General features: G+C 42.3%; 1 protein-coding gene across 5 annotated transcripts in view; it reads left to right on the top strand.

Annotated features, from left to right (window-relative positions):
- SEMA5B (semaphorin 5B) overlaps positions 1 to 15157 on the top strand; it is a 352197-nt gene that overhangs the window by 276989 nt on the left and 60051 nt on the right. For all 5 annotated transcript variants that reach the window (XM_074967136.1, XM_074967132.1, XM_074967133.1 and 2 more), the window contains 2 exons: positions 435 to 642; positions 2899 to 3106. In XM_074967136.1, the coding sequence (XP_074823237.1) occupies positions 435 to 642; positions 2899 to 3106 (416 nt within the window). The remainder of the gene's footprint in view (positions 1 to 434; positions 643 to 2898; positions 3107 to 15157) is intronic.

The following is a 15157-nucleotide window of genomic DNA, read 5'->3' as shown; positions in this document are numbered from 1 at the left end:
GTTCATCTCAGGTTTACAGGACTTTAGGGTGAGACTTCAGGCAGACCTGGGAGTACCTCAGAAAGGGTTTGGGTAGAAGTTCAGAGTTTTCTTATCTCCTCTGAATTTCTTCATCTATCCTTAACTTTTTTTTTTCCCCCCAGTTCTGAACTCCTGTAGTTTATCTGTAGACTTGCTCACTCTGTGGTGTCACAAAGGAATAAAATACCGTCTCGCTGGCCAGTGGACCAGTATGAAGACATGACTTTATGGGGTGGAAGAGTGACCAAAGCTCCCTGTAACACTGGCCGCTAGCATAAGGGGCCAAATCTGGAAGGCTTTCCTCAGGCACAATTCTCAGTGAAGTCAATGAGTGTTTTCCCTGAGGAAGGACTTCAGGGTTGTGTTGTGTGAAGTGCAAATACAGCTGCTGAAGTTCTGTCACCCCTGTTTAGTGTGGGATGCTGAATGACAACAGTCCTAACGAGAACCTGACGGAAAGGATCCTGCAGGATGCCCAGCGCTTGTTCCTGATGAATGATGTGGTTCAGCCGGTCTCTGTGGATCCGTACGTCACTCAGGACAGCATTCGATTTTCCAAACTGGTGGTTGACATTGTTCAAGGAAAGGATACTCTCTACCATGTGATGTATATCGGGACAGGTAAGAGCATTCGAGTTTAAGTAGGACCAGTCCCCTAATTCAAAGACATAGCAGCATGGGAGCCTGATCCTGAGGTCATTACTGTTTGTACTGAGTTCTTACTGTAGGCAAAACTCCATGGAAGCTAGTTTTTCTGAATAAGGAAGAGATAAAAACAGAATAGAGACCTTGAGGCATGACCCTGAGAGAAGAGGCCTTAAATCTGCAATGCGTAAAAGAAGCAAAAGATGACTTTCCTTTTAACATGTATCAACTATTCAGACTAAGGCACAATGGTGGAGAAGGGCAAAGGGCTTGCCCTAGGTAACTAAATTGCTGTGTGTGATCTTGTACAAGCTAACGTAACCTCTCCGTGCTACAGTTTACCTATCTGCAATGATACTTGTGCACTTTTAAATGCCTATGAGATCAAGAGATGGGTAAGCATTATTATCATCACATTACAGATGGGGAAACTGAGGCAAACAATTTCCGACGGTCACACGAATAGTTAGTGGCAGCACTGAGATTATAATGCAGATCTCTTGACTCCCACTGCCATGCTCTGACAATTAGGGCATGCTGGAAAGCACAAGAACCATGGATGAAAGGTGATGAAGAAAGGCAAAGTATTATAAATGGTTGCCTTAACCTATATTCACACTTGAGATCAAAATTAAATTAAATATTTTGATTAATCAGAGCATATGGCCAGCCTCATGGGTGTAATGTTTTCATCCTTTATTGTCAAAAGAAAAGGAGTACTTGTGGCACCTTAGAGACTAACAAATTTATTTGAGCATAAGCTTTCGTGAGCTACAGCTCACTTCATAAGCTTTCGTGAGCTACAGCTCACTTCATCGGATGAAGTGAGCTGTAGCTCACGAAAGCTTATGCTCAAATAAATTGGTTAGTCTCTAAGGTGCCACAAGTACTCCTTCTCTTTTTGTCGATACAGACTAATACGGTTGCTACTCTGAATCCTTTATTGTGAGAGTGTTGACTTTATAATAAGATATATTGCCTCTGTAAGTGTTAGATTAAACTAACATTGCAATATGGAGTCATCCTCTCACTCTGAAGTTACCATCTTCCAGGATTGTATCATAATTTATGTAACTTTTACCACCACTTACGTTGAAAGTGATTAGCTTTGATATATTTTAGTAACATTCCCCCTGATTTAGGCTTGCATGGAAGTGATCATGATGAGCAAACTGTACTTACAATGAAATATGGCATGGTTTTGCCACTTCTACATTTTTATTCCTTAAGTGATGTGTCCCAGTTACTATGCCAGAAGAAAGAGAAGTGGAAGACTGAGATTTTAATCTCATTTGCTTTTGCCTTCCATTATCCGTGAAGAAGTCATAATGCTTCATCATCTATTTTCTTTTACACATGTTTCTCTGGACACTGGTAGTGGTCACTGGAGGCTGGAATCTGTTGAAACTGAAACCTTTCAAAGGATGAGAATTGCAGTTAGAGGGAACCTTTAGCATATTGGATCCTGGAGATTAGTGATGGACTTGAGCCCAAATCGGAATTGACCCCAAATGTCATGATGGTATAGATCCAGATCTGTATTTTGGGGCCCTATTAATTGATATAGAAACTTCCTGTATGTAGCAGAAGTTTGTTGCTAGGAGTAATTTAACTATGGTATTGACACAAAAAAATTGCTGTTTGACTTATTCCTTGAATAAGTCAAACTTCAAAGATAACAGACATGGACAAATCTCATTTTTGTTCTAAATGCATGTATTGTTCTTGGAAAAAAATGCTCGTTTGACAGCCCGAGATGAACTTCTCCCATAGATCCATCAATCCACCAATTGATAAATCAACAGTGTAGCATAAGCTTCCATACAAACACTGCTCGTTGTCATTGTATCCCATCTTCCTACTGTAAAGACCACTTTTAGCAGGGAAAGGATAATTTAGACTTCAAACCAATTCAGTCCTTACTGTGACGTCAGAGATTTCCAACCCTGGTGCACCATTTGCTGCGGTTGAGGTGGCATCGTTCTGAGCCCCTCTGCTCCACAGCTGTAAACCGGTAAGGACACCTGAATACACGAAAGGGAATTGCACCCACATAGCTGAGGCAGTTTCTACCCTGGATAACAAAAATGTTTAAAAAGTAGTAGAAGAGGAAACAAGCCTTAAAGTGTTTATGTAAATAGGATGTCATTAATCTTTTCAGTCTCTGTGCTAGGTACAAAATTGAATCAATATCTCTAAGATTTACTTGCATCTTGCTTCTTGTTCCATTAGAGTATGGCACCATTTTGAAGGCACTTTCTACCACTAATAGGAGCCTGAGGAGTTGTTATTTAGAGGAAATGCAGATTCTTCCCGACGGTCAACAGGAACCAATCAAGAGCCTCCAAATCCTGCATAGTGACAGGTCACTGTTTGTGGGTTTAAATAATGGAGTGCTAAAAATTCCTCTGGAGAGGTGTTCAGTGTACAGAACAGAAGGGTAAGCAAATTTTACTGCTCTGATATATTCCACTCCAGCTTCAAAGGAAAGCAACAGGGAAACATATCCTAGTCTGATTCATTTCAGAATGCCTTTTTTCATCACTGGGAGAGAGAGACAAGATATTTGTGTGTGTATCTTGATAGATAGTGCTCATGCCAGGAGCAATGGGAACGAAGGATATTGTTTTTGGTAAATATTAATTTGTCCTCCATTAGAAATTAATCACATGTTTACTGAGGAGTAATTTCCAATATTACTTTTTTACTTGACATTTCACTGTTGGTTTTATTATCTCCACATGTTTCGCTCGTAGGTCTCACTGGCTGAAAGGCTGCAGTATTCTGAATTCTTGGTCCTCTCACCCATTATGGCTTATAAATGATTGCTTCCCAACCATTTAACAATGTAGGAGTGCATTGGGTGGTTATTTTTCGTTGTTTTCAGAAGCCAGTAGCTCATTGGAACAGCATGTGACAGAGTTGGCACCTGGAAAGTGCTGTCTGGCTTGAACATTTTAAAAGAAAATAAAAAAACATTTTCATTATTGACCTCTGACTGCAGAGGTGTAATCCACCCAGTGTTGAATACAGAAGGGTTTGGACAGCTACATGGCCTGCCCCTACTTTCAGCAGGCAAAGCCGTGTGATACTAGCTGACTGAGGCACGTGCTCATGTAATCTGTGTTTTCCATCTTCAGTCCTAGAGTTTGAAGTGGGTCCAGCTGTGGGTAATTGCTTATTTGCACCCCTAAGGACACTCTTCCCCCTTCATTGCAGCCTTTGCGTTGCTGATCCTTGTCTGAAATGGATGTCCTCGGTGCATGCCAAAAGGAGGCAGTTCATTAGCATGCTCTAAACTAACTACCTCTTTCTTGGCCTAGCACAAAACCTGCCTGATTCCACGTGGTGAATTTCATGATTGCTTAGTTTCTAACCAGGTTAAAATGATCAACTAGCTTGTTTTAAAGTTGAGTCTGTCTAAATGTAAAAACATCTGCTCTTTCTATTTGTGCTGAGCCTCATAAGTATAATTATTCCTTTTAGGAAAAAAACCCTCCACTTCAGTTGTTACTTCAAGTTTGACTCGGGAGTGGTGAATGTATTAAGGTTTAGGAGTTTGAAACAGAAGGGTTTAATACGAGAAAGGAACCATAGCTGGAAAACATCATCCTGTCCTCCCCTCTGAATGGCAAATGTTTAAATGGCCAGAACACAAGAGCCTTTCTCTTAAGATTGTGTAGGAGAATACAGCTTGAAAGGAATATACATATAAAACAGATCAAGGGAAACCTAATTCTTCCCTCTCTTTCTGTTTGTTCATGAAAGATATTCCCAAATTAAACTTGCTGGCAATTTATAGAATGTTAAAGTTCCCAGTTTGAGGATATAAAAGTACTTTCCACCGTGGGGTCCAGCGTGACCCTTTTGTAAAGTCAAATGGCCAAGGATTTCAAGGCTCCCTATGGTATTTGGACACTCCATTCCCATTGCTGCTGCTTCTAACAGTTTGTATTGTAAATTAAAGGTGGTTTGGCCAAGGTTTTACGCGTTGCCTGAGGGATTTGGATGCTAACCATTAAAGAAGAACTTATATGCCACTCCACTGAACAGAGAGAACGAGCCAATCCTGTGAAAGTTAATGGATGAGACTTGCTCAGTAACAGGCTGAACCGGGTGACTGAGACCGTCATCGTATAACTCCACTAAAAGTCATTATTTTCTTCCTGGAAGTCATGGCCGTGACAGACATGCACGGCTTCGTTACGATGCTGATTTAGTGCTAAAGGTTTTCTTAGGGAGACAGCCTTGTGACATACATATCTGGGGCCAGTTTCGTTCCAGGTGCAACATCATTGTATTTGGAGCGTAGTTTCAATAGGCTGGATCATCTATTCCTGTGAAAAACTGTAAGAATGGGTTTGGGAGAGGAAGTGTCTGCTAGGGTCCCCTGTGGGGGACCATGGGTCTCAAACCCAGGTCCCTGGGCAGTCCTCTGAATGCAGCCACCACCTGACTGGTACCAGCAAAGGGTGTGGGCTGGTGGACCCTAGCTCACCATAGGCACCACCCACAGAGCTCCCAATTGGAGGAGATGTCTCGTGTCTCCAATTGGCTCAGACTCATTGTTTGAATCTGAAGTTGTATAAGCAACTAGGTGAGTTCCTGGCTGGCAGCTACATCAGTTCTACCTTCTTGTCTGACTCTTAAGTCCTGCCTTGTTCCTGATTCCTGCCTTCCTGTCCTGTTCCTGGTTCCTACGCCCTGCCTTGTTCCAGATCCTTACTTCTGTGCCCTACCTCTAGCTACTGGCTCCAGCTCTGAGCCTCGGCCTGATTCCTGACTCTGGCTCTGACCCTTGGCTTGACTCCCAACTCTGGTTCCATCGCTGACCTTCGGTTCCTGGCTCCTGACTCCTGCACTGACCACTAGGCCTGACCACCTGCGTTCAGTCTGTGACAATCTCCTCACAGAGATCCCACCAGGAGGATCACGGTTTGCTCCCGCATATGGACAGACTGCGGAATCCACCCAGAAACCCCGAGGATCCTGTGGGATCTGTGGGAAGCTAAGGCCCTCAACACAGAGGCCCCATGCATCCTTCCATAGCAGCTTGGTGCTCCAGTGGAGCCATGCTACCAGGTACTTCCCTGGCCGTGGGTATCCCCCTTCAAGGGATCGCTACCTTGGAGAGGGGACCACAGAAAAGATGACAAAGCCCCAGGACTTTCTGCAGGGCCAGAGGAGTGGTGATGTGTGTTCCAAGTCCCAGCCTGCCCACACCTCACCTGGCCCAGAATCCCAGACACCCAGAGAACCCGCTTCATGGACTGGAGGGAAAAGGTGACGGTGTCACAAGTGCAGCTGAGTTCTTTTTGCCTCATGAGAGTCCTCTCCACACGTGGATCTGGGAGGCACAACTCCTCCCCTTATCATCCATCTGTACTCCAGCTTAGTGGTACACAATAGTTTAGAACACACAGACTCTTGCACATCATAATCATCATTTGACCTCATGGTACTATGTTAAGGTCTATCTCAGGTGACTGGAAGCTGCCTGACATCAGGAGAGGGTTTTAAATTTTCTCCAAATCATACCTCTTTCAATGAAATAAAGCATCAACCCAGCTCTTGAGGGGCTGGGGACTCAAAATTCTGCCTCCTACAATCAGTTTTATCATAGTTTTAGATACTGTAAAATTAGTAGGGTTGGGCTAAATAGAAGTACCTGGATAGGATAGTACCTGAAAGGTACTGTAAATACGTATGGGTGGCAAACAGTGAACACATTTGTACAATGTGGTAAGCCAGAATTTGTTCAGAGAGGGTTGGTCAATGAATGTGATTTTGCAGGTAATGCAGTGGTGGGTCCTCAGTTCAAAAGAAGATGGGGGAAAACTCTGGGAGGCTCTCATGAAATCTGGAGCAATAGAGGGATGGTATATTGCAAAAAAAACCCCAAAAACAAATGGAAACTTGCAAATGTGCACATCCCTTAAAGAAAGCTAAGAAGAGCTGGGTTGTATGTATTTAGATGGTGGGGTTTTTTTTCCTAATAGAAAAGGAGTACTTGTGGCACCTTAGAGACTAACCAAAGGTGCCACAAGTACTCCTTTTCTTCTTGCGAATACAGACTAACACGGCTGTTACTCTGAAACCTTTTTTCCTAATAGAAACTGTTTTGTAGGGGATTTCTCAATTTCAGATTCCTGAAACTTTCCCCCTTTAATATCCTGGATTTGTAGATCACATGTTTACCAACCTTTGTATTTATTTCAGTGCTGAGTTGTTTCAAGAGGGGTGTTTTAATTTCTTCTGGTGCTTTTCACTGGCACTTCTCATGGGCTGTGATTTATTGCTTATTGTTGTGTCTATGTTTAATACATGCCAATAAATAACCTCAGGAGCAAGTCACGATTCCTACCCCTCACCTACTTTCTTGCTGGTACTATGACTTCTTGACTGGCTTCTCAGAAAAGCTCTGGTTTCAGCATTTTTCATAATCTAATCATTTTGACGGGGGCTTGGGAAGCCTTCAGCTGACGAAAATTTCATACCTCCCAGGCAGGAATACTACAGTGCTGTTTGTTTCCCTTGGCTCTGTCCCACTTTATCAGGAAACTTGTGACTGTTTCGCACCCCAAGGGCTGATTAGGAATTATGATTGCCAAGTAGTGTTTGGAATTATATCAGTCTGGGCCCTAAGAAAGGGAAATCAGATGTGGAAACAAAATTGATCTAGCATTGATTAGCTTTGGCATTCCATACAGCTCTGCTGCTGCAAGGCAGTGGGACACATACCTAAGGCTCAGAAAGAGGGGAAGAGGAAGAAAGGGGGTGAAAAAAGAACTTCTGGCCTCTCCTTTACTGTTTGTTTATTGCCATAGCATCAATTGAACCTGCTAAACGGTCACTGATAGCATTGCACAGTGTCTTGATGTGTCTCGCTGACCCAAGCTATTTCTGGGTGTCTAAATGGTGCTTTGTACATGTCCACTGACCTGTCACAATTGGCCTTTTCAATACAGCCAGGCTCAGCAGCCGGGCGACAGGAAGACGGCTGTAGTGTCAGTTGCCCAAATTTATGGCTGGACTTGGCTGCAGGGACCTTGCCTTGTGCATTTGTGTGTTTTCCTATTGTGTTCCTCACTTTCACTGGAGAGTATTAGGAGGGTGTCCAATGCATGCAAAATCTACAAACCCTTTTAAACATGCCATGTTTTTAGACTTCTTTGCTGTATAGTAGTTTGGCTGGGTTTGCTGCTTAGGGTTTTACTTGTTTAGAAACCTTTTTAATCTCCTTATAATACTAGAAGTAGGTAAAGTTGGGTTTAACTCTTGTTTCCAAATACCCCTAAACTTTGGCCTGGGGTTGGTCTTGGATTCCTGGTCTGAATTTCACAGCTGGCATCCACAGTATATCGAGAACAGGTAAAAACAAAACCCAGCATTGGAACTTTGGAATGGTGGGGATTTGTGATCAGGATCCAGTATTGATAGTTTGGACCAATCTTCAGTCTAGGTCAGTAATTATTTAAAGGGAGAGTGAGATCATTATTTCATGTTGGGAATCACTGTGAAGCAGGTGGGACAGTGAGGCCAGCACTAACACAAGGAGCTTTGTGATCTATGTGACCTACCCATTGCCCGGCATCTATCCAGAGTGTGCGTACAGTACAGCGGGTTACTGACCCGTGGGTCAGCCAACCACTTTCAGGACAGGGAATGTGAGCGAAGCTGTAGTCCTGCATTTGATTTAGAACAGCATCAACAAAGCATGGTTGGTGACCAGGCTGGAAGGTCACGCCAACATCACTGCTGCTCCTATTCCTGCTAGAGACATTATTTTACTGCACTTTTTATGGATCATCTTCCTCCCCATCCTCTCCCCACGCCGTCCCACACAACTGTCTGGAGAGTCTACAGCTCATACGAATCAGTGATATTTTGGGTGCACTGTGGGGTCTTGGGAACGGGCCAGTTTATTATCCACCTCCGCTGCTAAAGAGGCATATTTCTCTGTGCAATTGTGTTCACTTCTTCAGCTGTGAATCTCTTAGGCCTTGTACCAGTTTGGCAGCAGAGTAATGACATCACTGGAGTTATTCCTGATTTACACTTCTGTGACTGGGATGAGAACCAGGCCCTCTTTGCATGCAGTTGTGGAAGTATTAAAAATACTGGGAGACCCTCAGAAGAGCCCTGAAACATGGTAATGACGGTGCAGTAGCTCCCATTGTGAGACTGATGGCCAGATTTTTGCTGAATATTTTGATAACTAAGTGGGAGCTGAGCATTTTTGAAAATCTGGTTCTTTAACGACTATGAAAATTGCTGAGATACTGAACTCCTTTTATGCATGTGTTTGAGAGATTAAAGAGAAGTAGTAAGGGGGGCCTTGTGAAAATATAACTATTATTGAAAAGCAGGAAAGGGAAAATCTGTACTACCTCTTTCCATCTGGTTTGGTTGACATGGTCACTGTAGGGTTAAGGGAACTAGCTACTTACTATACCACTGATAATTAATTTGAAAAGCCTTGGAAAATTTCAAAGAAGGAAAGAAGAGTGATCAGGACAAGTATTATCCCATAAATCCATCCACAAACCCTACTAATATAATGTGATAAATCGTGCGAATGAAATCCTGACTCAATTTAAGGTTTCAGAGTAGCAGCCGTGTTAGTCTGTATTCGCAAAAAGAAAAGGAGTACTAGTGGCACCTTAGAGACTAACCAATTTATATGAGCATAAACTTTCATGAGCTACAGCTCACTTCATCAGATGCATGCAGTGGGAAATACAGTGAGGAGATTTATATACACACAGAACATGAAAAAATGGGTGTTATCATACACACTGTAAGGAGAGTGATCACTTAAGATAAGCTATTACCAGCATGAGAGCGGGGGGAAGAAACCTTTTGTAGGGATAATCAAGGTGGGCCATTTCCAGCAGTTAACAGGAACGTCTGAATGGTAAAACTCCCATTGACTCGATGGGGCCAGCATTTCACCTCTAGGGTATGTCTACACTGCAATTAGACACCTGTGGCTGGCCCATGCCAGCTGACTCAGGTTAAGGGGCTGCTTAGTTCCAGTGTAGACGTTTGGGCTCAGACTGCAACCTGGGCTCTAGGAAGCCCTTCCTCACAGGGCCCTAGATCCTGGGCTCCAGCCTGAGCCAGTACATCTAACTGCAATTAAACAACCCCTTAGCCCAAGCCCCACGAACCCGAGTGCGTTGGCACAGGCCAGCCGCAGGTTTTTAATTGCAGTGTAGACATAACCCTAAGGATAACAAACAGAACTACAATCAATAAGCTACATGGATTTACGTGGTAGATTAATTTGATTGCTTTTTTTATAGCACTACAATATTGGACCCCCATACTGCAAACTCTAAGGCACATGCTGAGCTGTAAGCAGATGAGTAGTCCTAATTATTATAATAAATCTAGTCCTGTACCTAAAGTTAAGCAACTTCATAATAGTTTGCAGGATCTGGACTTTTGTGGTTGAAGGGAATGAGATAGATGTAATATGGTTAGATTTTAGTAAAACATTGGTACTGTATCTCATGAAAGCTTAATTCAAATTGTTTAGGAAAGGAACATTGTCGTATGGATCTAAAATCGATTAAAAGTCCATAAGCAAAGGGCACGGGTAAGTGATAATGAAGCAAGTTGGGGGAAGCTTCTAGTGAGGTACTCAAGAAATTGGCAATAGGTCCATCTTATTTGACAGTATCTTTATGACATGGAAGAAAATAGCATGCTTTGTGGCTGATACTAAAGTGTGAAAGAATCACAAAGAACAGTGATGAGAAAATTAAGTATCTGCAAGGAAAGCTAAGATGGGATGAGTTTGGGGAGAAAGCTGAGACTGAGGTTTGTGTTCTGGTGGTGGGTGAGTTAAACATGAAAAAGCAAACAGTAGGAATTCAGGATTTTGTGCCATGTCTGGATGCACAGAGTGGGGTGTGAAAGCTACGTGGTTACAGAAATGTGTTTGGCTATTGAATAATCTTCCAGGGGACGTGGTGAAAGCCCCATCACATGGCACATTTAAAACTACAGTAGAGTGGACAGAACCCTAAGAAATAATCTGTAGGGAACAAACCCACAGTGGCTAGAAAATAGACTGGACAGTTTGATAGTTCTGTCCAATTTGTGACTTACATGATTCTATAAACTCAGTTTATAAAGCTGTATTTTTATGCTGTCTTTTTGAATACCATCTCTCTCTAACCCCCCTCTCCCCCCTTTAGACTACCATTTATCATATTATACAATAGCTGGAGCCCAGGTTTATGCAGCTACTGAAAAAAGAAAGGTTATAACTTAGACAGACGAAGGTCACTTAAGAATGAGCCCAGTAAAATGAGCTAATTTCAGGGCTCACTGGCTTTTGTTTTCTCACTGTCATCTCTTTGTTGCCAATTTGTTTTGGGATCCTTGGTGTTATGTTTTTTGTTGTTGTTGTTTTTTTAAACACACTGCACTTGTGACCTGGATGGCTCAGAAGATTCTGAATAGCTTAGAAGATGGATTCTTTCACCTCTAGTTAACTGGCTTGAGTCCAGCCTAGATCAGTGGTGTCTAGAAGTCATTACCATCTGATGACTGCTTGGTAGGCTCTGTGAAATTAGTCTCAGTCCAGTGCTGATTGACAGTGAGCATGCAGTTTTCTTGGAATGTACAATGCTAGGATGGCTTTGACACTACAGTAATTTAAATAATATTAATAACAAAATGCTATAAGCAGGCCCCAGGTGATTCATCCTTTGCAGCCTTCAGCTTTTACATCTTGTGCAACTATTATTTCATATTATTTGTAGTACCCTCAATTTTCTAGACACTTTCACGTAGGAGGACGCAGTCTCTGCATCAAAGAGCTTGTAGTCTAATTCCACTGGCTGCCTACTTCATATCTCAAATTTCCGGTCTTCTTACAGCAAGACCTGCAGTGAGAGTGAACAGACACTGTAACATACAATGTGCGCCCCTGATTGGAGGAGTCATAGTTTAATATCCAGCTGGACAGCTGCTGGGGAATTTGGCCTTTTCATTTGGAGATGTGCTAGTTGTTGGGATTTTCTTTACAGCATCAGCAGAGTGTGTAAAATATGTATATACAGGGTGACCAGACAGCAAGTGTGAAAAATCAGGACAAGGGGTGGGGGGTAATAGATGTTTATATCAGACAAAGCCTCAAATATCGGGACTGTCCCTATAAAAGCGGGACATCTGGTCACCCTATGTATGTACAATTCATCATCAGAATCAAACACATCATAAGAACAGGAGTACGTGTGGCACCTTAGAGACTAACAAATTTATTAGAGCATAAGCTTTTGTGAGCTACCGCTCACTTCATCGGATGCATAGAATGGAACATATAGTAAGATAGATAGATATATACATATAGATAAGTTGGAAGTTACCGTACAAACTGTCAGGTTTCAGAGTAGCAGCCGTGTTAGTCTGTATTTGCAAAAAGAAAAGGAGTACCTGTGGCACCTTAGAGACTAACCAATTTATTTGAGCATGAGCTTCCGTGAGCTACAGCTCACTTCATCGGATGCACAAAGTGGAAAATACAGTGAGGAGACTTTATATATACACACAGACCATGAACAAATATACATTGTAAGGAGAGTGATCACTTAAGATGAGCTATTACCAGCAGGAGAATGGGGTTGGGGGAGAGAACACCTTTTGAAGTGATAATCAGGGTGGGCCATTTCCAGCACATTTCCAGGAGTTAACAAGAACGTCTTGAAATAAAAAGTGAGGCAGTGAAGTAGGTTCCCAGGAAGTGTCCCTGCTGCAGTCACTGAAACACGTGGCAGGAGCCTGCGCAGAGCTGAGCTGCAAGTTGTCATCCTCATCCATCCTGTTTCCTTGGGGGCTCACTGTTATTTCTGCATGTGACACTGTGAGCCAGGCATTTTATTACAGTGAATGTTTTGCAGAAATGAAACTACTGTGCAAATGCCTTAGTTCCCCAAACCCTTCTACCTGTATGTGCTGCCTCCATTCCCCTGCAGGTACACAGCACCCCCTGAGACAGGGAAATCAGAACAAGCCCACTCTGCAGAAGACAAAGGACACTGTGAAGCCCAGCTTCATGATGGCTCCTTCCACCTGCGCCAAAGGGAGATACAGGGGGCAAGGCTGAGGGAAGGTCAGGGCTGGTGAGAGCCTAATTAGTTAAGATGAGCTATTATCAGCAGGAGAAAAAAACTTTTGTAGTGATAATCAAGATTATTGATAGTGATAAGTGAAAAGATTATTGATAGTCAAAAAAACTTTTGTAGTGATAATCAAGATTCTTTTTCTGGATACAGACTAACACGGCTGCTACTCTGAAACACATAATAGTGATAGTTATTTATATTTATATAGTATCTTTCATGCCAAAGAATCCCAAAGCAACAAGCTTCTGTGAAAAATATAGTCACCCATTTCGTCCACCATTGAAAATCAGTTACTTCTCACGTGGAATACAGCAGCTCCCAGCAACACTACATAGCTGTTTTGGACAGGCACTAGAAAGGTATTGGGTGACTATCAAGAAAAATGTCCTGATAGTGAGATCAGTTACAGTGTGGAATAATCTATCAAGTTAAGTAGAGGAAGCGTTGTTTCCTGGGACACTTAAAACTAGACAGAACAAGTGATGGAGAACGTACTTCTTGCACTTGTCTAGTGTAGGGGCCATCCTGCACTGGGCAAGGGGTGAACTAGATCCCCAACGGATAGATTAGATGGCTAACATTTCTTTGAACTCTCTAATATTCTGTTATTCTACAAATACTCTCTCTAGTTGAATCAGCTGACGGCTATTTTTTGAGCAGAAAGTAATTACCCAAAGCTGGACAAAACAACCTCATATGAAAGAGCTACTCAAATAGTGATTATTTTGTGCAGCCTTGGGGAAAATTGTAGGTTGTTTTCAGACCTCTGTATCATTGTTCATGACTCTTTCAAAGTCATTTGCTCCTGCAGGCTTTCTTCTTGATAACTCCCATCTTAGCCTAGGTGTGAATCAGCAGCATCTTCTGGAGGTTGCCTATAACATATTCATTTTTCCTTGCTATTGAGAGCAGACACATTTCTTTTCCCTCCAACCGCCCCTTCTGCAATGCTCTGAAGCCAGTAAATTGCAGGAATTCACTTCATTCTTAAGAATATGAAATCTGAAATTGCAAACCCAAAATACAGGGGCAAAGTTCCAGCCACACGTGACATCAGCATCCTGGCATTTCATGACACGGAGCAGCTGTAGGGAATAACACTTGAATGGGCAAATTTGCCATGCTGTTTTTCAAAAGGACCTCTAACCCCGCTGCCTTTTTTCTTTTTGGTGTGTTTGCTCCACACTGCAGTCTGCCTTGTGTATAAGAGATGTTGTCTTTCTAGATTCCAAGGCCAGAAGTGACCATTGGGATCATTTAGTCAGCCCTCCTGTATAACACAGGCCATAGAACTCCCCAAAAATGTGCTCTAGGAATTTTCTATTATGGTTAAAGTCTTCTGAGTTTCGGAAATGGATTGTATTTCAACATCCGGACAACTACACTTCCTACTGAGGAATTCCTTCTTGTGACCCTTCTGGTTAGGACTTGTGTAGTTATCTGCATTTCCTTGTGGATGACTGATTCCATATCGGGTAGTCAAAGGCACACTGACTTTCTGTTTTTATTAGAGGTCAGTTTTGTTTGGCATGGTGACAGGAGTTTTTAATAGTGTTTATGGAGCAGTGCTGCTGCTGCTTCTTTTTTTTAATAACCTGTTTTACTGATGCAGACGTAAATCCAGATTTAATCAGAATTTTCTCAGGATAGCATTAATCTTCATCTCTGAATAAATGCAATGTTGTTTTATTTCATGTCTTTAATAAAAAAACAAACCCTACCCAATAAGGAACTCATTGTCCCTAAGAAATGATGGAAAGGGATGTCAGGGAGTAAGAAATGCAATAATTTGTTGTGTAGATTGTGAGAGGCCATAATCTATAAAGCCACAAACAATTATGGAGATATTGAAAATGTTGGGGCCCAAGTGGAAAGTAACAAAGATAAAGCCAATTCAAGGTCTATGGCGAGGAAAGGGAAATAAGTCAAAATTGCTGACAGAAGTCATGCATCTATACACTATTACTTTCAAATAAGTTAGATGTGTTTTGGCTTTTAAATGGCCTGGAAGGTAGTTTAATTTCAGAAGTCATTTTTATGTGTCAGGCTTTAATTTATGTGATTAAAACACAACATATGCAAAGTGGAAATCACGGAAGCTGGTAGTATGTAGGCGATAAACTTCACATACACACTTCTCTGTCTTTGTGTTCTGACATCATGCACCAAACTAATGAACCTCATCTAGCCACTGTAAATGCTACTATCACCCTACCACTGTGGTCTGGGGGCTGGTTTCTTACTGGGCAGTACCTTACTCAGTAAGTAGTTCCATTGATTACTTGAAGGGTAAAGTCCTACTCCAAATGAATAATGGGTGGCAAAATCTGGCTCTGAATGTGTTGCATTGT

The sequence above is a fragment of the Natator depressus genome, chromosome 11 (assembly GCF_965152275.1).
Source record: "Natator depressus isolate rNatDep1 chromosome 11, rNatDep2.hap1, whole genome shotgun sequence".
Taxonomy (NCBI): domain Eukaryota; kingdom Metazoa; phylum Chordata; order Testudines; family Cheloniidae; genus Natator; species Natator depressus.
The sequence above is the reverse complement of the archived record's forward strand: the minus strand, read 5'-3'. Positions and strand labels throughout refer to the sequence as shown.